This window comes from Felis catus, chromosome C1 (assembly GCF_018350175.1).
Source record: "Felis catus isolate Fca126 chromosome C1, F.catus_Fca126_mat1.0, whole genome shotgun sequence".
In the NCBI taxonomy this organism is placed as follows: Eukaryota; Metazoa; Chordata; class Mammalia; order Carnivora; family Felidae; genus Felis; species Felis catus.
Genome location: NC_058375.1, coordinates 153,818,139 through 153,841,674, shown reverse-complemented (window position 1 = coordinate 153,841,674; position 23,536 = coordinate 153,818,139). Strand labels below are relative to the sequence as shown.

General features: G+C 37.4%; 1 protein-coding gene across 13 annotated transcripts in view; it reads left to right on the top strand.

The window, feature by feature from the left end:
* Positions 1–23,536, top strand: part of COBLL1 (cordon-bleu WH2 repeat protein like 1) — a 171,810-nt gene that overhangs the window by 91,239 nt on the left and 57,035 nt on the right. For 12 of the 13 annotated variants that reach the window (XM_045033883.1, XM_045033881.1, XM_045033885.1 and 9 more), the window contains one exon: positions 14,370–14,558. In XM_045033883.1, the coding sequence (XP_044889818.1) occupies positions 14,370–14,558 (189 nt within the window). Of the gene's footprint in view, positions 1–3,439; positions 3,606–14,369; positions 14,559–23,536 lie in introns of those variants that run through there. The other variant, XM_019838187.3, reaches the window with a different exon arrangement.

Sequence of the window (23,536 nt, the reverse complement as noted above, 5' to 3'; positions counted from 1 at the left end):
TCAGTGAAAATATCAAGGGAGATTTATGTTTTCCTTCCTCCTATAAGGAATTAGGAGGCAAAAGTATTTTGGATATTTAGATTTGAAAAGTTACTATAAAACTTTTGGACTACCTTCTAAGATTTGTCGTATTAAGTGATTCTGAGACCTTCTTTTTAAAAATTTTTTTTCAACATTTTTATTTATTTTTGGGACAGAGAGAGACAGAGCATGAACGGGGGAGGGGCAGAGAGAGAGGGAGACACAGAATCGGAAACAGGCTCCAGGCTCCGAGCCATCAGCCCAGAGCCCGACGCGGGGCTCGAACTCACGGACCGCCAGATCGTGACCTGGCTGAAGTCGGACGCTTAACCGACTGCGCCACCCAGGCACCCCTAGACCTTCTTGACCTAAGTAGCAACCTTCAGGCAGTGTTTCAGCATTTACAAAGTTCTTATGAAGGTATATCGTTAATTCTGAATACCTATTATAGGCCATGCATTATCCTAGACTAGTGGATCTGAACCTTGGCTGCACTTTAGAATCAACTTGGGGAGGTTTAAAAAATCCCCACAGCCAATTAAATCAATTTCTGAAAGTGAGATGTAGGCCTCAGCATTTTCTAAAACTCCTCAGGTGAGTCCATTGTATAGCCAAGTTGGAGAACCACTGGGCTAGACAATGAATATGCATTACCCATTTAACTCTCTCAGCAACCCTGTGAGGTGGGATAGATTATCCAATTTTGTTATTGAAGAAATTGTTCCAGAGAGATTAGTGACCTGCTAATAAGTGCAGCCCTAAGCACAAACCAAGATCTCTGACTCATTTCAAAATCTTGAACTCTTTCAGTACCTTTTCAGGATTTATATGTAGATTTTTTTTCCTTTTTAATTGCAAATGTGTACTTCTTTTATATCACCTTGTGCTTTTCTACGTGTAATATCTTAATGTTGTCGCAGGGAGATTATGTATCTATGAGCTAGATATTTTTGTTTTCCCCCTGCCACACCACTGATAGCCTCCCAACCAAAAAAAGGTGAAAACCAAATTCTGCATTTAACTATCTTAAGCATTGCATGTTTGTATGTGTGCATCTGTGTGTGTCTCTGTGTGTGTGCGTGTGTGTGTGTGTGTGTGTGAATAAGAGTTTGTCTTAGAAACACTCAGGAGTAAATTACTGTCCTATTGACTTTTGTAAAATGTGATATAATGTGTGGTTTTTAGCTATTTTAGATATATAAACAAATGAAGATTACAAATCAGGCTTTTGTTATTGAGAATGTTATTGGATATCACTAAATGTTGAAGAAATTTCTCAGAAATTACCTGCTGAGAAGTCGGGTGGGAGTAGGGAGTGTAAATTATGTTGTTTAGCATCTCATTAGCTGGCTACCATAGTGGATATTAAACCGTTCCTCACCAGAATTAACTTTTGGAAATTTCATTTCTGCTTTTGGAATGGATATGTGGTTAAAACAGAAGAGAGCATCTGTGCTTTTTTGGGTGTATGACAACTAAACCACAACAAAAGCTTCATTTACTCATGCTGATTTATCCTGGAAGACCTTTGTTACGAAGAGATTCTATTATGTCCTTGTCTTCACTTTACACAATTGCTAAGTTCCTAAAAGTAATAAAAAAGGAAGACTTGAGAGGGATATAATAAAAAATGGATAAACCAAATGAAAACTGTAGTTGAATAGTTCACTCCTTAAGAAATGATTGAGCATACTCTGAAAAAGGTGATGTATTAATCAAAAATACAAAAAAAATATATTCATGATTTCTGCTTCAAAAAGTTTTCTGGCAGATAAGGTGGAGTGCATTGAGAACTGTGCTTTAAGACACAAGGCAGCCTGGGGTACTTTATTTCTACACTGTAATTCCTTATTTGGGTTTCTTTTTACTCTTTCTACCATACATACCACTAACAGTGCTAGAAGGGAAAACCTCTCTGGACTTACCCCACTTCATCTGCATAGTGTGTTGGACGTGATGACTCATCATAGATACTTAGCGAACAAAAGGATCTATACAAGCATCCTACTATAGATATAAATCCATAAATTTATATATATAAATTTACAATACATTGAATTTATAATATAAATTTATATGCATATAAATTTATAAATACATAAATTGATTTATGTATAAATTTATATAAGTCTATAAATCTAGAAGATTTTAAAGTAGAATGACTTCCATGTGTAAAACAAGAAAGGTTCTTAAAAAACGGCACCCAAAGAGAAGATTTTCACTGGTTGATGGCGAAGAGAATGTTCTCTTCGTGCAGGTGATGGCATGAGCCGCGGGTGCTTTCAAGTGTAGTGTGTATGTCAGTTCACCTGATGCTGGAGCCGAGGCATGGGGATTGTGCAGAACCATACTTCTCTAGACTGATTAGGGAGGTGAGGCTGCAGTCAAGATGTCAGCTGGGGCTTAAGTCTCAGCCGAGGTGGCATCCACTTTCAAGCTCACACTCATGCTTTTGGCAGGGCTCAAGTCCTCCTTACCTGTTGGTCAGAGAAACACAGGGAAACTGACAGCCAGGCAACAGGCTTCCCTTAGAGCCAGTGAGAATGCCTAAAACTGATGCTACAGTGTTCTGGTGACCTAATCTCAGAAGTGACATTCTTTGCTATATTCTATTCACTGAACATGAGTCACTAAATCCAAATCCACATTCAATGAGAGGGGATTACACATGGAGGCAAGGTCATGGGGGCCATCTTGGAGGCTCTCTCTCAGAAATACATTTCATTTAACATAGTATGTAAAAATATTATTTCATATGTAATCAAATATAAATATATATTAACTAGTGTACTAATCAATAAAATACAGTGTGTATTTTACACTTATAGCACATATCCATTCAGATGGTTTATTTTCATTAGAAGGACATGGTCTGTATTTAGTTGTCATAAAATTTATAGTTCAAAAATAGATCCACATACCTGAATTGTTCCAAATATACTTGAATGTTTGCCAACAATTGAATCAAGTATCAGTTTTAAAATTTAAGTTCATTAAAAGTATAATCCCTCAGTCACACTAGTCACGTTTCAAGTGCTCAGTAGCCACATGGCTACACCATTGGGCAGCAGAGTTCTGGAAGTTTGGCTGCAAAAGGAAGGAGGGAGATAAAATGATACTTGGAAGGAACAGGAAAGTGGAAATTAAGATAATCGGTGCATTTCGTGTGCGTGTTCTTGGAAGAAGGAAAGATATCAAAGATGACGGAAACCCAGGATATAGTTAATGTAGTTTGGATTGTTGATCAGATTTGAGTGGAGGTGCAATGGGTGCAAAAAACCCTGAAGTGATGAATGGCTTCTGATAGGAACCTTGTATTCCAAGTTTTGAAATGTGAAAGTATTGAGTGTGGGAGACTGAAACCAGAAACTTTTCAAACTGTTTTTTGAGTTTGTCACTCTGTTCATCATTTTTTCCTAGTGTGTATGCCAAGACAGAGAAAGGCACTTGGAAATGGAACCATTTCCTGTGAGCTCAGAAGAGAGAGACCCTTTCCTGACCAGGACCAGCATGTTCTCAGGATAGGAAGAGCTTCCTGGGAGAGGGGGTCCTGTCCATGCCACTCTTTCCGCCAAATGATATTTGTAAGTTAGCTCAGACACTGTGCCCTGCCCCAGTTCGAAGATATCCAAGGCTGCCATTCTCAGTCTCTAAACAACGTTATTATGCACAAATCTCTGTGTGTTAGATGTGGAAAGGGACCTGAGATCATCTGTTTCGATACTTGTATTTTGTAAGTGAAGGAATGGGGAACTAGAGAAATGATTAACTTCAGGTGACACAGGCAGCCATTGTGCTTTTTGAGTCATAGTACTTTGTTTCCACAACTCCACCAGAGGAAGTAGCAGCCTCTGTAGGTGTGAGTGGGCATTTGCACATCTAACGTCCGCAATCCTATTTAAATATCAGGGATTGTTTAGATGGCCCTTGTTGAGGTTATCTAGAGGGTTTGGTACGAAGTTCTGTGTGCTTTGGAACAAGTTTCTTAACCTCTGTAAAACCCAGTTATATGGCAGTGACACCTGCCTCGTGAGATTAAGTGTAGAAAAAGGGTTCTTGCACAGTGCTTAGCAGTAAATATTCAATAGCTGCTTATTTTTTTCTCCTCTACTACATGGCTTTTTGCTCATTCATTTTTTTGTTGCTGTTATTTTGTAGGACTGTTTCAGCTCCCAAAGCAGTGATATAGTAAGTAGCTCAGAGCACTGGCGTTAGAATTCAACAACTTGGGTTTAAATCTCCACCCTAGCACTGATAGCTAAGTTCCTTAAACACTCTGTGCATCAGTTCTCTTCATCTGGAACATGAAGATGGGCACACTTATACAGTGCTGTGAAGAGTTAGCAGATGTAAAACACCTAGGGGAATTTCCAACACGGAGTCAGCACTCCAGTGTTATCTGTTGTTGATGACATGGTAATAAACTAGGATGAAGCTATTTTATTTTTCCATTGTGTCCTTGTTGGAATCATTTTGGGGACTTGAAGGCATTAGCATTTAATAAGTGCTTACTTTGATATGAAGAACACTCTTGCCTCTTTATTTGGTACATTATTCCAGATGTACCTGAGAGAGGAGTTCCATTCTTAAAGATGAAATTAAGTTATTCTTTTCTCATATTAATCATGGTCCTCACTGGTCAAAGGAAGCTATAGCTAGGACATCTGAGTTCTGACCCTCAGCAAGTTACTGAACATCTGGGCAAAATGAAGATTTCTTTCTACTCTAGAATTCAGTCTGTTCCAACTTAATCCTTAATTCTGCCCTCCCCCCGCCCCCACAATAGAAGATTTAAAATCTTTTTGAGGATTGAGTACTTTTATCTATGTTGGTCTCTTTGAAATTCTTATATTTTGACTGGTCACAAAATAATTGATTCTCAGCAACCCACCAAGCTCTTATTCTCCTATGAATTCATGGAATTGATATAACCTTCCATCCTTTCTTCCCTCGATTAAATCAGCAAACACTTATAGACCACCCTACCCTGTCTTGTCGCACTTAACATTCTAGAGGTGGTAGCAGAGAATGACACAGGCCAGGTCCCAGTTCTCGTAGAATTTTCATTCCAGAGGCTGCCATCAAATAATAAGTGAATACATGAATGAACAGGGTGATATCAGATAGTGATAAATGTGATGAGGACAAAATGGAGTTGTGTGAAGAGTAGGGGGAGATGGATGGGTATGGATCGGCTTTTGCTCCTCTTTTGAGTGGTGACAGAATACCTCTATTAGGAGGAAATAGTTGATCTGCAGTCTGAATGAGCTCACGGAGCAGGCAACTTGAAGTTCTATGGTTAAAAGCACTTTGGGTAGAAGTGAAAGGGTTTGGTCTATTTGAGGAGGGAAAGGATGCCAGTGTGAATTACACAGGGAGCTGAAACAGTCACCGGAGGGGAGCTCAGAGGTTTGCAGAGGCTAAGTCAGTGCTTGCTTGGACTTTAGCATGCATCACAATCACTTGGGAGTTGTCAAATGCAAATTGTAGGGCTCTACCTCCAGTGTTTCTAGTTATGTAAGTCCCGGGTAGGCCCTGAAAACGTGCATTTCTTTTTTGTTTTAAGTTTATTTATTTATTTTGAAAGAGAGAGCTTGAGTAGGGGAGGGGCAGAGAGAGAGAGAATCCAAAGCAGATTCCACACTGTCAGCGTGGAGCCTGACACAGAGTTCTATCTCACCAACCATGAGATCAGGACCTGGGCCAAAATCAAGAGCCAGACACTTAACCTACTGAGCCATCCAGGTGCCCCCAAAATGTACATTTATAACAAGGTCCTAGAAGCTGCTGCTTCTCTGAAATCACACCTTGACAGCCACGAGGTTGGCTCATCTAGGGCCTTGTAAGCCAAAGACAGGGATTTGGGTTTTATTCTTAGTGCATTGGGAGGCCAGTGAGAGCTCATAGATACAAAGTGATCAGATTTACATATTTAAAAGATCACTCCTGACTGCTGAAGAGAACAGATTTTAAGGCACAAGAGGAGAAACAGAAGAGATCAGTCAGGAGGCTATTGGAACAGTCTAAACAAGGGATGATGCTTTTTTTAAAAAAATTTTTTTAATGTTTATTTATTTTTGAGAGAGAGAGAGAGACAGAGTGTGAGCAGGGGAGGGGCAGAGAGAGAGGGAGAATCCAAAGCAGGCTCCAGGCTCTGAGCTGTCAGCACAGAGCCCAATGCGGGGCTTGGATTCACAAACCATGAGACCATGACCCGAATGGAAGTTGGACGCTTAACCGTCTGAGCCACCCAGGTGCCCCAAGAGATTATGCTTTAATTACCAGGGTGATAACAGAGAAGCTGATGACAAGTACACAGATTTAGGATGTGTTTTAGAGTTAAGAACCCACAGGATTTGATAGTAGCTTGGAAATAGGAGATAGTGACAGAGAGGAATCAAAAGATGCCTAAGAGTTTTGCTTGAGTTAATGGGGTGTTTAGTGTGGTGCCATTTGCAGACATGGGGAATACCAGGACGGGTTGGGGGGTGTTGGATGTGAATTGGGATGGAAAAGAGAATCAAGAGTATGGGTTATGAGATACCTATTGGACATCCAAATGGAGATGACCATGCAATTACTGAGCATTTAATCAGAGCTCAAGAAACCAGTCAGGGTTGGGGAAGTAAGTTTGAGAGTCCTCTACTTGTAGTTAAAGCCTTGGAGTTTGATGAAATCACCTGGAAGGGAGAGTTGTAGAAAGAGAAAAGGGCAAGGAAGGAGCCTGGGACAGGGAGATGAGGATAGAGACTGAGGAGTGACAGTGAAGGAAGAAGAACATAGTAAATTGTATTGTCACACAGAGAAGCTGAGGGAAAAGGATTCCCAGCACAGCTGCTGCACAGCTGTGAAATGTGTCCTTATTGGAATTTAGAAACTCACTCAAATGTAACTGAGATGACTCAGGTAATCGTCTATGAGATTTGGACACACATAGGTGATTGGTGACCTTGACAAGAGAAATGTCTGTTAAGAATCATGTGATTTTTTTGGGTCTCCCTTTATTGCCTCTCATCAGTGCTTATCTTTTAAACCCGCTTTGCCCCACTCACTCTAATTTCATATAAGGCTCATCAAGAAAAGCAACCTTTTGTTGTTCTTAATTGCATTCCCTCAAGCATGTAGCACAATGTTATGCCCACCATTAGAACAGATTTCTGTTTAATACAATCTTCTCATATTAAACCTAAAGAGAAACACTAAGAAATTGCTTTGAGGAATCGGTCTGCACTTTCTAGCTGAAATGTGTAGTTTAGGGACCCCTGAACATTGCCAGTTATTTGGAAGGGCTGCCTCCCTGACACTTACCACTATGCATCTTATTTTTGGTAGCCTGCTATACGAGAGAGGTTGGCTGTTTGATTTCTTTTTGGCATTAGGATGTAATACATAAAAAGCCTATTGTTTTAAGACTTCTTATTCCACTTTTATATTTTTGTCTTTGATATTGAGGCTGTATTTTTATATAGTGAGTGAAAATATATATATATATATATTTTTTTTTTTTTCCTGAGTGAATCTATAGGAATACTATATAAATATAGCAAACAGATGAGATCGCATTGGACTTGAGTAACTTACTAAGGATGTAACTATATCAGGGCACCTGGGTGGCTTGGTCTGTTAAGCGTCCGACTTCGGCCCAGGTCATGATCTCACAGTTTGAGAGTTCGAGCCCCGTGTCGGGCTCTGTGCGGACAGCTCAGAGCCTGGAGCCTGCTTTGGATCCTGTGTCTTCCTCTCTCTCTCTCTCTCTCACTCTGCCCTTCCCCTGCTCATGCTCTGTCTCTCTCTGTCTCAAAAATAAATATAAACATTAAAAAATGTTTTCTTAAAAAGGATGTAAGTATATCTCATATATAATGTAAAGCTTTTTTCTTTCAAACCAAGAGGTATTTGAGTAGATTTCTGTTGTTTTGCTGAGGTTCTTACTTATATTCCTTCTTTTCATTTATTTTAAGGATATTAATATTGACAGAGATGGAGTAATGATTGCAATGGACACATGATTTGAAGTGATTTGTAAATCTAGTGATAAAAAGACCAATCAGTATTAGCAGGAGACCAATTGAATTCTGTTAAAATTGCATTTTGATATTTTTAAAATGTTATGGCAATGTGTGAAAGTTTACCTTAATTTTATCATGAAAATGGAGTCTAATATTGAGGTAATTTTAATGAAGAAAGCAATATTTTTTGGGGAGGGAGTATAAGCATATGTACAAACTTAGCAAATTGCATTCATTAATAATAAGCAGTTTTTTGTATACCAATTATACCTCAAGCTGGGGGAGAAAAAGAAATTTTGTGCCTCAAACAGAAGCAAGCATTCATATGTAAATGTATTATAAATGAGAGTATAGATGTAAATAATGCTACTCAATTTACCATATTCATGTGTGATGTCGTGTCTTGTTATTTTTAAGGCTTGATTAATGAATTTTTGTCCCAACCTAGAGGAGTTTTCCGTATCTTTTCAGTGTAAGTCTCCCTCCATCTCCCCCTATTTGCTGTTGTTTTTGGTTATGGGTAGCAGTTTCTAAGGAGTGGAAACTGGTAGTCAAATTAGGCGACTGGTGAAGAAGAGCTTATGTAAAAATCCCCTGGGTAGGAAAACTGACTCCAACATTGCTATTTAAAAGGGATGGGGGTGGGGCACCTGGGTGACTCCATCAGTTGAACCTCCAACTCCCAACTCTTAATTTTGGCTGAGGTCACGATCTCACGGTTTGTGGGTTTGAGCCCCATGACAGACTGTCAGTGTGGAGCCTGGTTGGAATTCTCTCTCTGTCCCTCCCCTTTTCACGCATGCACTCTCAAAAATAAACAAACATTAACAAATAAATTTAAAAGGGTTGGGGACTTCAATGACATTTACTGTAATTTTTAAATATTAACAAAAACTAGTATCCTTAAGCAATAAATTATAGTGTTATTACACGTGGATGTGTTTTTTTTTTTTTTTTTTTTTTTTGCATTACCAGAATTACCTATACCTGGGTTAGGTCATAAACTTTGCTTATTTTCACTATACCTTTGGCTTTGGGTAACATTTAATTTTATTACTGCTTCAGAGCATCTCAGTAAAAAATTAAGAACATTGTAGGGTGGGGGTGCCTGGGTGGCTCAGTTGGTTAAGCATTCCCCTCTTGCTTTTGGCTGTGGTCATGATCTCACAGTTTGTGAGATTGAGTCCATGTTGGGCTCTGTGATGACAGCACAGAGCCTGTTTGGGATTCTCTCTCTGCCCCTCTCCCACTCGCGCTTACTCTCTTTCTCCCTCTAAATAAATCAATTAATTTTTAAAAATTGAGAATATTAGAAGAGATATAAGTAGGTAAAAGGTATTTTTAAAATTTAGCTGGTGAGTAAAAGGCTAAGTTAAAGTCTCGAAACTACTTAGGATTTAGACCAAATCCAGGCCTCTACCCAGTATTCTTCTCACTAGACTATATTGTGTAGTAAGCAAACTTTAACTTATAGACACATTCCCGAATTTAACATAAATGAATCACAATAGGGAAGCAACACATAATGATCCTGCAGGTTCTGCCCACCTAAATTCTACTTTTCTTTCATGATCTGAGTCACATATCTCTTCTCTTTGAAGTAAACTTTCCCACCCCCACAGAGCTTGTTTCATCATGCTCTCATTGCTCTGGATTTTGAATGTTACTCATCTACTTTATGACACTTTTTTTTTTTTTGCTTTGTATTCATTATTTAACTAGACAATGCATTATCCCAGTTGGATTTCTAGTTCGCTGTGGCAAGATCTTAATTTGATTGCCAATATGCTTTCCAGTTATCAGGACCAGAGGTGACCAATGCTTTATTATTTGAAGTAGTAACAGGGAACACTAAGATGTTCTTAAAAGAAGTTCTATGTAAATAATATTTCAACTAGTGCTTTGTTCTGCTTTCCCTTTTTCTTTGTAAGTAGGCTTATCTTTAGTAATTTAAGATGAGTTTTCATCACAGACTTCAAAGTACTTTAGGAAATAATAGTCACACATACACAGAACATTAAAACTGTTCATCAGAGTTCATTGTGGTGTGCAGTAGAAAGACGTCCCAGGGAATTATGACTCAGTCTGGATCTTGAGGGATAAATAATACGTGTAAAGGTAGAGAGGATGAGGAGGGCATTCAAATAGAGACCAGGATGGGCCTCTTCTGGAGATGAGAAGGTGCCTCCTTTCATCCCTAATGAAATCAGGGGCCCGAGGGGGATGATGGCAGCGACAGGAGGTGCCTCTCAGACCTCTGTCCTTCCACTCTTGAAAGCCATGTCCACTGCAGACCCAATGGTTCAGCTTCTTTACCTCCCTGCCTGTGGCACTTGGGCTTCTCTTCAGCCTTCCTAATGAAACTCTTTTAAGAGCCCAAAGTGTCCCAGTTATTTCTTGCTAATAAATCCAGTGTGTATTTTCCAGTACTCATCTTCTCAAAAATAGAATATAATCAATTTCTAAAACTCCAACACAGTTTATTCGGATGGAAAAATCCATTCCCTTCCTTGGTGGTAAGAAGTTTTCCTTCCCAGTTATATGCATAGGGGCCTCCTCTTTTGTGGGAAATATTCATTGAATTCATTCATTCAATAAATATGAGTGCCTGCTATGTGGCAGGCATTGTTCCAGAGATACTGTGTATTTTCAAATATGTGTGACACAGGGCAGTGGAGACTAGTCTCTATCGTCATGGGAGTAATTACTCTTTAATAGAAGGAGACATGAAAAAATAAGTATGTTAGTTGTTGATAAGCCCTATGGCAAAAATAAAGCAGAGAAATAGAGGTACTGTCTTAAAAAGTTAGAAGCAGACCCTGTGAGAATCTTGAGTCAGGATTGTTACAGATGTTAAAAAAAAAAAAAAAAAAAAAGGATTGTTCTAGGTGTGTTCCAGAAAAGGGCAAGAGTCACAGTATTGGAGTGCCATAAGGACAGGAAGAGGAAATTAGAGAGACCAGAGGTAAGGAAGGACAAATTATAGGACTCTAGATCTTATTCTGGGTGAAGTCAGAAGTCATTGGAGAGTATGAGAGGAAGTGTGGTGATCTTACAACTTAAAAGGATCACTCCAGCAGCTGTTTGAGAAGAATGTGAAGGGCCAACGGTGGGATCACTGAGACTACCTAGCGACTTGATCAGAGGTGTTTGGTGAACAGGGTTGCTGGTGGAATCCAGGTCTATCATATAGAAGTGGCAGACATTGATTGTTGATGGATTGGATTGCAGCTATGTGTGTGAGGGGATTTTTTGGCTCAAGCAATTGGGAGCATTATGATTTACAGAGATAGGGAGACTTGGAGAGAAAAAGATTTGGTTTAGAGGAGCTGGAGAGAGGAATCGGAAGTTAAATTAAGTTGGAGATTCCAGTTAGTCATCTGAGTCCAGATGTCAAGTAGGCGTTAGATTTACAAATCTGGAGTTGAAGGGAGAGATCCAAACTGAATATTTGGCGTTTAAGATTTTTTTCATACAGATTTTGCGAAATTCTTGTTATATGTATTATAACAATTTTTAAGATTCGTTTTTGTTGCTGGTATAAAAGTTTTTTTTTCATTATACTTTCTGACTACTTTTGCATTTGTTTATATAGGCTATTGACTTTAGCATGTTCATGTTATACTGAGCTGGTTTACTGAATTCTTTTTTTTCTTTTAAGTTTAATTATTTATTTTGAGAGAGAGAGAAAATGAGAATGAATGAGAATCTGCTAACAGCATGGAGCCCAGTGCGGGGCTTGATCCCACGAACCCTAACTAAGATCATGACCAGAGCTACAATCAAAAGTCCAGCACTTAACCAATTGAGCTACCTAGGCATCCCCTGAATTTACTTATTTATCAAAGTATTTAAAAACTGATTTACTGATTTCTTATCTCCTTTGACTTTTCTGTGGATTTTTACCAAACTATCCAATTCTGTGAAAGTACCAGTTTCTTTCATGGTTCCATTTGCTTTCCTGTGCCTGAAATGTAAATTCATGTCCCTCCACCCCCACCCGGGTAGTTTCTATTCATTCCCCTAAACTTATGTTTCCTATCTGTAAAACACTTCTGAGTTCCTAGGAAAGTTTCTCTTCCCATGAGCTTCAGCTGTATCATTTGTATACCTACATTAGAGTAGTCATCAAACTTTGTCATGATTTTGTGTGTATTAATTGGTCCTTTTGGGGTTTGAACTCTTTAGGAGTAGGAATTGGGCCCTATCATCTTTACATCCCCAGTGCTTAGCTGAATCGGCTACATAATTGTCTCTTACAGGACAGTTGTAGGTTGAACACATGAGTAGTCAATTTTACATATTAACAATGTTTTGAAATTGGGTAAAATTTTTCTTATATAGATTTTATAAATGTGTTATATATATTGTAACACTTTTAAAAATTCATTCTTGCCACTACTGTAAAAGAAATATTTTCTCAGGTACAATATATCTCCACAATTATACTCTTAAAAATTGAATGCCTATTATTTTGGAAAACTAATGTACAGTGTAGGAAATTTCTGCTTTTCATGATGTCAAATGCATAAAGGTGCTTGGGTGTCTGAGACTTTAAATTTTGAAAATACTAAATGGCTGGATGTTACATATTTACTTATAAAGAAGCCCTTTCTCTTATTTGGTTTTTACTTTGTGTGGGAAATGGGGAGAGGGAGAAATTAAAATTTGTATTTTTCTGAATGGAAAGCAGTAGTAATTCTTCCAAAAGCAATTAAAGACCACATTTTCAAAAGTTTTAATTTGTCGTACTTAAAAATAAGTATGTCATTATTTGTAGTTACTTTCTTTTTATGTTTTTTCAACCCATCAAATCATTGAATTGGCCCATGTGAATGTTTTCAGCATGTCTGCTACCTATTTCTGTTATAAATAGGTTATAAGAGGTTGCCCTAGTGACACTGAAACATATTTGCTAGAGTAATTATTTGTAGAATTTTTCACTGAGGCAGAAATGTATTTTATCAAATAACGAATCACAGTTCATTGTTCATTGCTAAGTGCAGTGGGTAAAATAGCATGCTTCTTTCCTCCAGGGAGTTATAAACGTAGGCAGAGAGATGAAACTGGTACCCAGGGGGGGAAATGGGAAAAATGTCACATTTATGGAATCTGTTGTATATGCTATAGAGGGAGAGACTGTACTTTGAGGGGTTAGGAAAGGGTGGTTTCAGCTAGACTTTGAAGAGTAGGTAGGAGTTATCTGGATAGAGAGGTAGAACACACTAGGTTGGAAATAAATAGAGTGAAAGGCACATAGGTAAGAGCTGTGATGAGGTATAGGAATGAGATACTGATCTCCATCCTGGGACAGCAAGGATTTTTATACTTTATCTAAAGAAAATGTTACACTTTTGCTTTACTGTAATAAACATACATTAATTGAACATAATGAAAGTGAATATCGAATTTATTATCATGTTTCTTTTGATTACCAATTAATGTAGTCATGTTGTTGAAAACAAAAGAGAGCACCAATTTAAAAAAAAAGCATAAAAGGGGGCACCTGGGTAGCTCAGTCAGTTAAGTGTCAGACTTCAGTGCAGGTCATGATCTCAAGGTTTGTGAGTTTGAGTCCCGCATGGGGCTCTCTGCTGACAGCTAGGAGCCTAGAGCCTGCTTCAGATTGTGTTCTGTCTCTCTGCCTCTCCCTGTCTCTGTCTCTCTCTCTCTCTGTCTCTCAAAAATAAACATTAAACTTTTTTTTAAAATTTTAAAAAATGTTTATTTATTTTTGAGAGAGAGAGAGAGACAGAGTGCGAGCAGGGAAGGAGCAGAGAGAGGGAGACACAGAATCTGAAGCAGGCTCCAGGCTCTGAGCTCCAGGCTCAGCACAGAGCCCGATGCTGGACCGGAACCCACAAACCGGGAGATCGTGACCTGAGCTGAAGTTGGACACTCAACCAACCGAACCCCCTGGCGCCCAACAATAAACATTTTTTTTTTTAAGGCAAAGAAAAATCCTTAATTCCATCATGTCTAATAAACAGTTAACATTTTGGTGCTTGTTTCTTCTACATGTGAAAAGCATGTACACACACATTTTGTGTTTTTGTTAAATTAGATCGTATTAGAAAGTTACTAAAAAAGATATATTTAGGGTTGTCTGGGTGGCTCAGTCAGTAAGCATTTGACTCTTGATTTGGGCTCAGGTCATGGTCTTGTGGTTCGTGAGTTCCAGCCCCGCATCAGGCTCTGCGCTGATGGTGTGGAGCCTGTTTGGGGTTATCTCTCCCTCCCTCTCTGTCCCTCCCCTGCTTGTTTTCTCTGTCTCTCAAAATAAATAAACTTAAAAATAAAATGGATATATTTAATTACTGCGTTTTATTTTTATTTAAGGAGAAAACCAAAAGCCAAGGCACCACTTCCTCCAGCTGAGACCAAATACCTTGATGCCTCTTCAGTTGATGATACTGTAGACTCCTCTGCTTGCATCATGGAACAGAAAGAAAACATGATAGATAAAGACATTGAACTCTCAGTGGTGCTACCTGGAGATATTATCAAATCCACTACTGTTCATGGCAGGTACGATGGAGCAAATGAAAGCAGGAGTTCCCTTTCTTCTTCTGTCGTTGATACCTTCTGTTTTATACGTACTTCTTGATTTTTTTCTTTGACAAAATACTTCATTCATCACCCTATTTAGTTATCTATTAAAAATATGCTAAAAGGTGATAAATTTTTTCCTAATAATATTTTAGTATCAATGTTATGAATTCCACAACCCCTATCAAGTGACTCTTGAAACTTAGAACTATTTTTTTATTACTAATTTAATAAGTTTTCTTTAAAAAAAAGTTTTTCCCTGAGGAACAATCATTGGTTATATTGATTTTATAAGTTCAACTTACAAAGCAAGCCAATGACCTATAAGGAAATTCTTTCCCTTTCTCTCCAAAATATTGCTTCCTTTTAAAGCTGCTTCTCTGAATCTGATTTTGCAGAGGTTGCTAACTACTCTTAAAATGTCATACTGTCCTATTTATCAAAACAGATAAATCTGACTGTAAAATTGTAGGATTTTTTAGTTCTTTGATTTCATCAATTTACTAAAAATGTGGATAAGTTTAATAGGAATGTAAAATTAAACTTTAACCCAGCAAGAAGTGAAAATGTGATTTAGGAGACTGATACTTTTAATACCTGCATAAAAATTGGAAAAATGGAATAAAGCCAAGTGTAATTTTCCATTTCATTTTGAAGTGGAAAGTTACATGAACCGTATACTTGGTCTTGTTCCACCTTTCACCTTCAACTGCCCGTTTGTTATCAGGAGTCCTGTTTTAGAAATCTAAGCTGTTTTGACCTTTGTATAGAGAAAGAGAGAGAGAGAGAGAAAAAAAAATGTGTGTGTGTGTGTGTGTGTGTGTGTGTGTGTGTGTGTGTGTAGAACAAAAGAATAAGTAAGCAACCTATAGGGTGTTGCATCCTTACAGTGTGGTTTTGTCTAGAAGAAACTCATTCAAGATAACCTTAATCTTCAGATTTACCATCAAGTTTATGTGTAACTTCACAAATTACTAGAACTATGTGAAAGTAGAAAAGTTCAGCATTAGCAAACCATACATAATACTGTGTATTAAATTCTCATTAAATTTAAGTAAGTTGCAGTTTGCCATTTATTTTGTGTTGAAAGTGGTTTTGGAGATCCCACAGTGAATCCTGTTTAGGAGTTTGAGACCCTGTGATTGTCCTTGGGCCTCTAGCTCAGATGCAGGTAATCACTTGGGTTGTGCTTCTTTTGAGTAAGGAAGGCATTTTGTAAGTTAGAGACCATGACTATCATCTTCAGTTCTTGACACCCTGGTTTTAAAATAATAATAATAATGGATGTGGCTAGGGCTAATGAAGACAGTTCCTTTTATTTTTCCTGAAGTCAAAGTAATTTTTTAAGAAGTCAGTATTTTTCCTAATTCTTCACTGATACTGACAGGTAACAATGGTTTCATCACCAGTACTCCTCAAAATTGCTTCTTGGTCCTTCCAGTCATGCATTTATATCGCCTTTTTCTCTACTCTCAGCTTTCTGAGTTCTTTGGGCTTTTTTTTTTTTTTTAACCTCAATGACTTTAGCATTAGCATCATGGTTTTCCTCTGTCCTGTCGCCCATCATAATTATTTTAGAATTTTTATATGTTTTCTGAGATAACTTTTCTGTTTCCTTAACTCTGGGAAACTAACATCCATAGTCTACTTTCTTTATCTACCAAGAGAGTAGGATCTCATCACTTTTTATTTTTAAATGTTTATTTATTTTTAAGAGAGAGAGAGAGAGAAAGAGAGAAAGAGAGACTGTCAAGCAGACTCTGCACTGTCAGCACATAGCCCACTGTGGGGCTCAAATTAATGTACCATGAGATCATGACCTGAGCCAAAATCAAGAGTTGGACATTTAACTAACTGAGTCACCCTGACACCCCTGAATTTCATCACTTTGAAGCTGGTCGTTACTGAGATCTTAGGGTTCCCTCTTTGACACAATCTTTTTGACAATGTGGCTTACATACTTTCTATTTTTTCATTGGATTTGTTCTTCATCCTTTTTATTAAGGCTAATTTATGACTTTTCTGCAAGTTGATGCATTTTTCTTCATATTTATCTTGGATTCTGCACCAATCATTTCTACTATATTTGTACTTAAAAGGATCCTAGATTTTCTTCACCCTTTTGACCTTCCACAATGTTTGCTTCTTAGGTCCCTAAACCTGAGTAATTTTCCATTAATTACCGTTTTGTTTCTGGGTCACCAATTGTTGGAATGCCTCAGTTTTCTTATCTATAAAAATGCTTGATAACTCTGTTGTTGTTAGGATTAAATGAAATGGTGTCAGTGCCTGGCACATGTGGAGTCCTCCATTTTCTATTGAGAATTGCTTTCCTTCATCCTGGGCTCTCTCCACTTACCTCTCACCCTCAAATGCATCTGACTAAAACACCCCTCTCTTTATGGCACTATTTTTGATAAAAGAACACAGGTACAACAATTCAATATCAAATTAAGGAAGTCCAAACTACCAAGTCTGAAGATTGGGACACCTTATTTCTTCTTCTCCACAATTAGGTACGATTTTCCTTCCCTGTTCCCCTTTGAATATCTTAAGCTTCAGCTGCATGACTCTTTTGTTCTACAGATACTCTACTTTTCCACCTCCACACCTTTTTGAATGTTTTTTCATCTGGAGTACCTTACCACCCACATTTTCTCCGTTTGGCTTGTAGCTCAAGTAACACTTTTATTTATGAAGGCTCCCTAATCCTCCCAGAATGAAATGTTACTTCTACCTTCCAGACTCTTCTGACACTTTATTACCATTGATGGTTATCCTATATCCTTCTATGCTATAATTAATATGCATGTCTTCTCTTCTTGAATAAACCACAAGACCCATGCGGGCATCATTACTTCATGGTGCTTAGCAGTTTCTTGCAATATACTAGGCATTTAATAAATACATTAAAATGAAAATGGTCTTCCTAAACTCTTTTATGTACATGGAGGTAGCAACTTAAATGGTATGTTCTGAAGAGACATTTGTTTCAACGGTCCATAGTTACTTTCCTAGGATTTTTTAAATAAAGATAATTTCTCCACATAGAGAACAAGGAAGGTGTGTCCCAAATACTGATTGCTGTTTCAAATTTGTTTAGGGCTGAAAAACTTTCCTATAAGCAGAATTTGTTTCATACCAGTGTTTTCATCAGACATTTTGATTCAGGGACTTTGTTCCTAATAGTTTTATCATTCAGGAATGACTCAGGTTATAGGTGCAGTGACTAATTTTTTAATATTAAGTGTTTGTGATTAAAAGTGGTGGTGTGATTCTGGATATCTTAGTGATTGTAGATATCTTAAGCTACAATTTGGGATATCTTAAGAGTGTAATTTGGAGTATCTTGAATGTTGCAGCTACCATTGGCCCACAGTTAAAAAACAAAACAGTGTTTAACTGTAACAAAAAAATGTGCAGATAAATGTTAGCTACCTAAAATGAAGACCCATGACATGGACAACTTAAATTTCTTCCTGGCTTTGTTACTATAAATAGAATAAGGAAAGTTTCAACAAAATAATTCATGAATTTGGTGGAAGATTAAGGAAGAATAATTTTAAATAAGTTTACATACATAATGTTTTCTTAGAAAATCAGAGTTCCATATGTCACTGTGAACAGTCTCTAATAAAACTTTTTGAGACGATATTTTCTTAATTTATCTAAATATTCCTTGTGCATGATATTTATTTTGATAGTATTATCTATCAAATATGCATTTCCTTTGAAGAATAATATCAATATTAGACTGGAATAAATATTTAGAAAACTTATATACTTCATTTAACTTTTTAGATATGTATACATATATATTTTCTTTTCCTCAAAATGTCGTCTTGGGGAAGATTTTTAGAAAGTTTCCCTTTGTCTCCTTATACAACTCATACAGAGATATGCTCAGAATGTTCCATTTGCAGGAATGTGAACACATAGCATTATCTTCAGAAGAATGCCCTTATTTGTACATTGATTTTTCACCAAAGAGCTTATTCAGATTAGGGAACACAATAAGGTTGGAGGTGGTAATAGACTTTGTGCTCAGGGGGATACTAAAAACTTGCCCTGAATTAGGTTGGTAACCTTGCACTGGCTTACCAATCTTTTGGTACTGGAGCTTACTGATAATGCCTCTTTAAAGACCAAAAGTCACCCTTTGTCTGCCATCTTGTCTTTGCGGTCCTTGGTCCTTTGCTTACTTTGAGGCTACCTGCGGTGCCAGACTGAAAACCCTTGGGCATTTCTGTGCATCCTGTCATGGATGATTAGATTAAAGGAAGGTGAAATTAAAATGTTTATTGTGGTGTGTGTGTGTGTGTGTGTGTGTGTTTGTGTGAGCTCGCACATATATATACCCATAAACATGTATGAGTGTGTGTGTGTGTGTGTGTGTGTGCACGCACACGTGCACATGCATGCAGGCAGAGTAAACAGCCTTCTTCACCAGAGAGAGCAGCTCTGTGCCTTATTAAAAGTAAGCATTAAAGGACACTGCTGTAGGGACAAGATGCCCAGGGTCTGCCCTCCTCAGAAAATGCTACACTATGCAACAGCACAAGTAGTGGTGTCTACATGTACTTGGGAAAGTTAATTTTTAATGAAAATGAGTTTATGGGCTAAACTGCTATAGACACTACAGAGAATAAGGAAATATATGAGTATGTTTGCATATCACTCCAGGTCCTTACCTTATAGTCAGGTGTCTGCCTAGGATGTAATTATTCCTCATTAAGTGTTTGCTCCTTTTTTCTCTATTCTCTTTCTCTGGGACACTTTAAAAACAGTTTTCATTTGGGATATTTGGTAAAAGATTGACATCAATCCTCTTTTTTAGCCTGTGGAGAGAGCATTGTACAGCTAGACTAGCACAGTGTCTCTTCTTCAAAAGAGAATCAACACCATTTATAAAGAAGATATTGCTTTCTTTTATGCTCCTACCATAAATAGAAATTTGTTTTGATTTGAGCAAATCTGAGAATGCCATAAATGAAAACACAAATAAAGAAAGCATAGAACTTGAAGTTAGAAATCCTGGGCCCTATAATTGATTCTGTAACTTGCTATGTAACCTCCAGCAAGTTGCCTCATCTCTCTGGCCTTTGCCTATAAAATGACCCAGAGACATGTTGCACATGATTTGTGACCTAATTTGCCTGTCCAGCAGCACCAGTTTATAGCAGAGTTGAGAGTAAGCCCCGCAGCTTTGACGGGCACTAGTTGGGTCAGAGAACTAGCTCAGAAACAGTTGACATGGACTACAGTGCCACCTATTGGAAAAAGTAGACTATGAAAAATGACAAGATAATAACTGCATTAATGTGGGTCAATTTTGTTTAAAAAAAAATCAGTAATACAACAGTGTGTATCTCAGAAGAGTTTCAAAATTTCATATCACATTTACATTTATTGAAAAGTGTAAAATAATGACAAATGTATAGTATATATATAATAGGCAAATAGATTTCAAAAACACACTGCTGAAAATCTATTCCATGGCACAAATCATGTTGAACTCTAAGAATGCTTAAATTTTAGTGTAGATACTTACTCAATTGTGGATGCTTAAAATAAAAGTTGGAATTTTAACTTAAATTATTTAAGTAGAACAGCACTTTTTGAGTTTTTATTGGTGAGACTGAAGAATCCTGTAATCTGGGCTCCAATATTGCCCTCCGCAGCTCTGAGCCAGGGAGTGCATAAGCCTCTACTGGTTGATTGCTGTCCTGGTTGGAAAAAGGTGACAGAATACTCACAAATGTCCTCTGAGTTCATTCCTAGGGGAGCTACTCTCCTCTCTTTACTTTCTGGGCATCTACACCTTATAACAATGACTCTTGTTAATTTTCTTTTTGATTTTTTATGACTACAAATGCAATAGTTGGACACTATAAAGTAGGAAAATGCAGATAAGCTAAAAAAATTAAAACATCATGTCATTATTAAACAGGCAGTTTACGTATATTAACATTATAGTATATAACCTTTTATTCATACATATACACAGACACACACAAATGTATACATTACCTATATAGGCACTTCTTTTGTTTTTTCCCCAATATGGCAATATGGTATCATATTGCACATGCTATCTTATTAACCTACCTTTAAGTTAATGATTTCTCACTTTTGTGTCCATAAAATTTTATCTTTTGTCCATATTTGCATCGCCCCAATTGCAATGAGATATATTTATAGTACTTCATTTTTTTTAAATCAGGGGTGTGTGTATGTGTTTAATAGATATGCTATTAAATCGTAGTTTTTATGAAGGTAATTATGATTAGTTCTAAATGTAACATCCAAGGTAAATGACCAAGTAGAGTTTAGCCTAAAGTGGTGAATTTCAAAAACTTTTTATCTGTTTTTTTTAATCATTTGATGTAAGAACTTTTGTCAGTTTAATACTAATCTAACCTAAGGTTTTATTGTCTTAAAATCTTAATTCTGTATTACTTTCTTCTAAATGTTTTCTATAGCCTAATTCAGTCAGCATTCTCAACTTTGAGATTAGGTTTATTTGTTTTATGTACCTCATCTACTCCATTTCATGCACATAGGAATAGAGATCATTACTTCATTCCTGAATTCATTATTGAGCTAGGTGGGTTAGCATAAGATAAATAAACATTAGTAATAACGAAGAGTGTTCTAAAAATTTCCATACTATCATTAATCTAATTGGGTTGTTAGTACGCATTTGTAAGGGGCAGCTAGAATCTATTCAACTCAACTCAGTTTTGAGAATGCATTGAAAATGGTATTAGATAGTAGGGCAGATTTAAAGAATCATAATAAAGGGGCACCTGGTGGCTCAGTCGGTTTAGCCTCTGACTTCGGCTCAGGTCATGATCTCATGGTTCATGGGTTCGAGCCCCACATCGGGCTCTGTGCTGACAATTCAGAGCTTGGAGCTTGCCTGCTTCAGATTCTGTTTCTCCGTCTCTCTCTGCCCCTCCCCTACTCATGCTCTGTCTCTCTTTCTCTCTCTCAACAATAAATAAACATCAAAAAAAATTTTTTTAATTTAAAGGATCATAATAAGGAAGAATCTTATTCATAGAATTCAACCCCTGTCAGATACTTTGAAATCTGTCTATTCATAAAAAGTCCTTACATCATGCATCTTCATTTTCTATGACAGTCCCTGTTTGTACCTATTATCCCAGATTAATTACTAATAGTGCCCCCTTTTGCTCTCAGGTGTCTCAGATTGGATGATAAATTACATAGCCACCCTATTGGTAAGTGACTTTGTTTAAACACTTCCAGGGGTTGGAAATTCACTGAGGAAGTTATTGGACATCTTGCTGATCTGAGAGCTCTTTGTTGAATCATGACTCTCATTTTTGATATCCAGTTGTACTTTGAAACACAAAAATGGAGGTCTCGTCTTAGCTAGCAGGTGGCAAAACTAGGACAAGATTACCTCTAATAGGTGTCATGAATGCAGAAAGAGTCACCATAGTATTTAGGGGGTGATTTAGTGATGTCATCATTCTTTGAAGTAAAAGTACAACAGATAGCAGTTAGCCTGTTCCACACCATCCACCCCACCTTGAATCCTGATTTATGGTTATTGAGAGGCTAAAATGTAGCTCCATTAGGACTCAGGAAATTCTAATTTTGACTGCACCTTCATTCTGTATATGTTCTTCATAATCTGGTCATGTATCTTTTCTAACTTCAGCTTTTTCATTCATGAAGTAAGAGTAGCTTTTGTGGTGGTTATGAGCTCAAATGAGATAATAGATATAAAAATCATACAAGGGGTTTTTTATTTCTAAAGGAAGTAGGGAATTTCCTAGGGATTTCTCCATTTTAAAGAAGAAATAAGAGTTTTTAGAGAGTCTTAAAAAATATCTGCCCTCCAGAAAATTACTTTACAAGAGAAAAAAACTTATAAATGGTAATACACAGTAGACTCTTAAATAATATAATAAACCCAAATTCCAAGTGATGGGGGGTATAGAGGAGGATGATACTATTTCTTATTTGATTGAGAAAGTGATGACCAAGGTAAGCTAGTCCTTTTCTACTTTTAATCATTTGGCTCAGGTTTCAGGTGGCCTGTTGGCACGTGCTCCTGCTTTAGCAAACACGGACACAAGTCTTTTCCTGTGGTGATTCTAGGGTAGAACCTGTTAGCCAATTGCTGTTTGGTACATCAACTTGGGATAGCTATCCTCAAAACAAAATTGTTGTTTTGCTAGAAGTAATTTGACTTCTAAGTGGATAACTCTAAACTATACTCAAGAGATGAGTTCTGTTTTCTGTGGTGCAGTTCGGGACTAGATATTCCCCAAAGTAGCCCCATTGCATGCAGAGCCTGCTTAAAAGTTAATGTCCTACTTTTATAGTGTTAAGGCTCCTCTTTGATAGAGTTAAGACAGTAATTCTCACGCTTAAAATTGGCTAGGTCAGGACCATGTCTTCTATGTTTTTAGTGCCAAATGCTGAGGCTTCAGTGAAATATAAGAAGCATTTGAACAGGTTTGAGGTTATTTCTGGAAACGGTCTTAACCCAACCTAATGCCATAATCTCACCTCTGTGTAAAGATGTCTTGACTTTAGATACAACAAGGTTACTAGTCACGTTTGTTAATTAACAAAAAAATCCAGCTTTCATACCTCTGTGTATGTGTTTTTAAAGCATATGAATCTCATTTCAACAACTTTGCCTTTTCATACATCTGATTCTGTGCAGAGAACTCAGTTGTATATTGTCTAATGTGAGATACCAGAATTCCCTAAGAGATAAATAATCACAGTTCCTATAAATTCCTCATTCAGTGACACTGACCTCACTGTGTACTGATATTGTATTAGGTACTGGGAATAAACATTGCTAAGAGAGGGTCTTGCAAAAAAGGAGTGCATATCTAGGTATAAGTGGAACCCACATAACATCTTGAGCCCATCCTCCTCCTTCAGATCAAGATAAGATTGGCCTG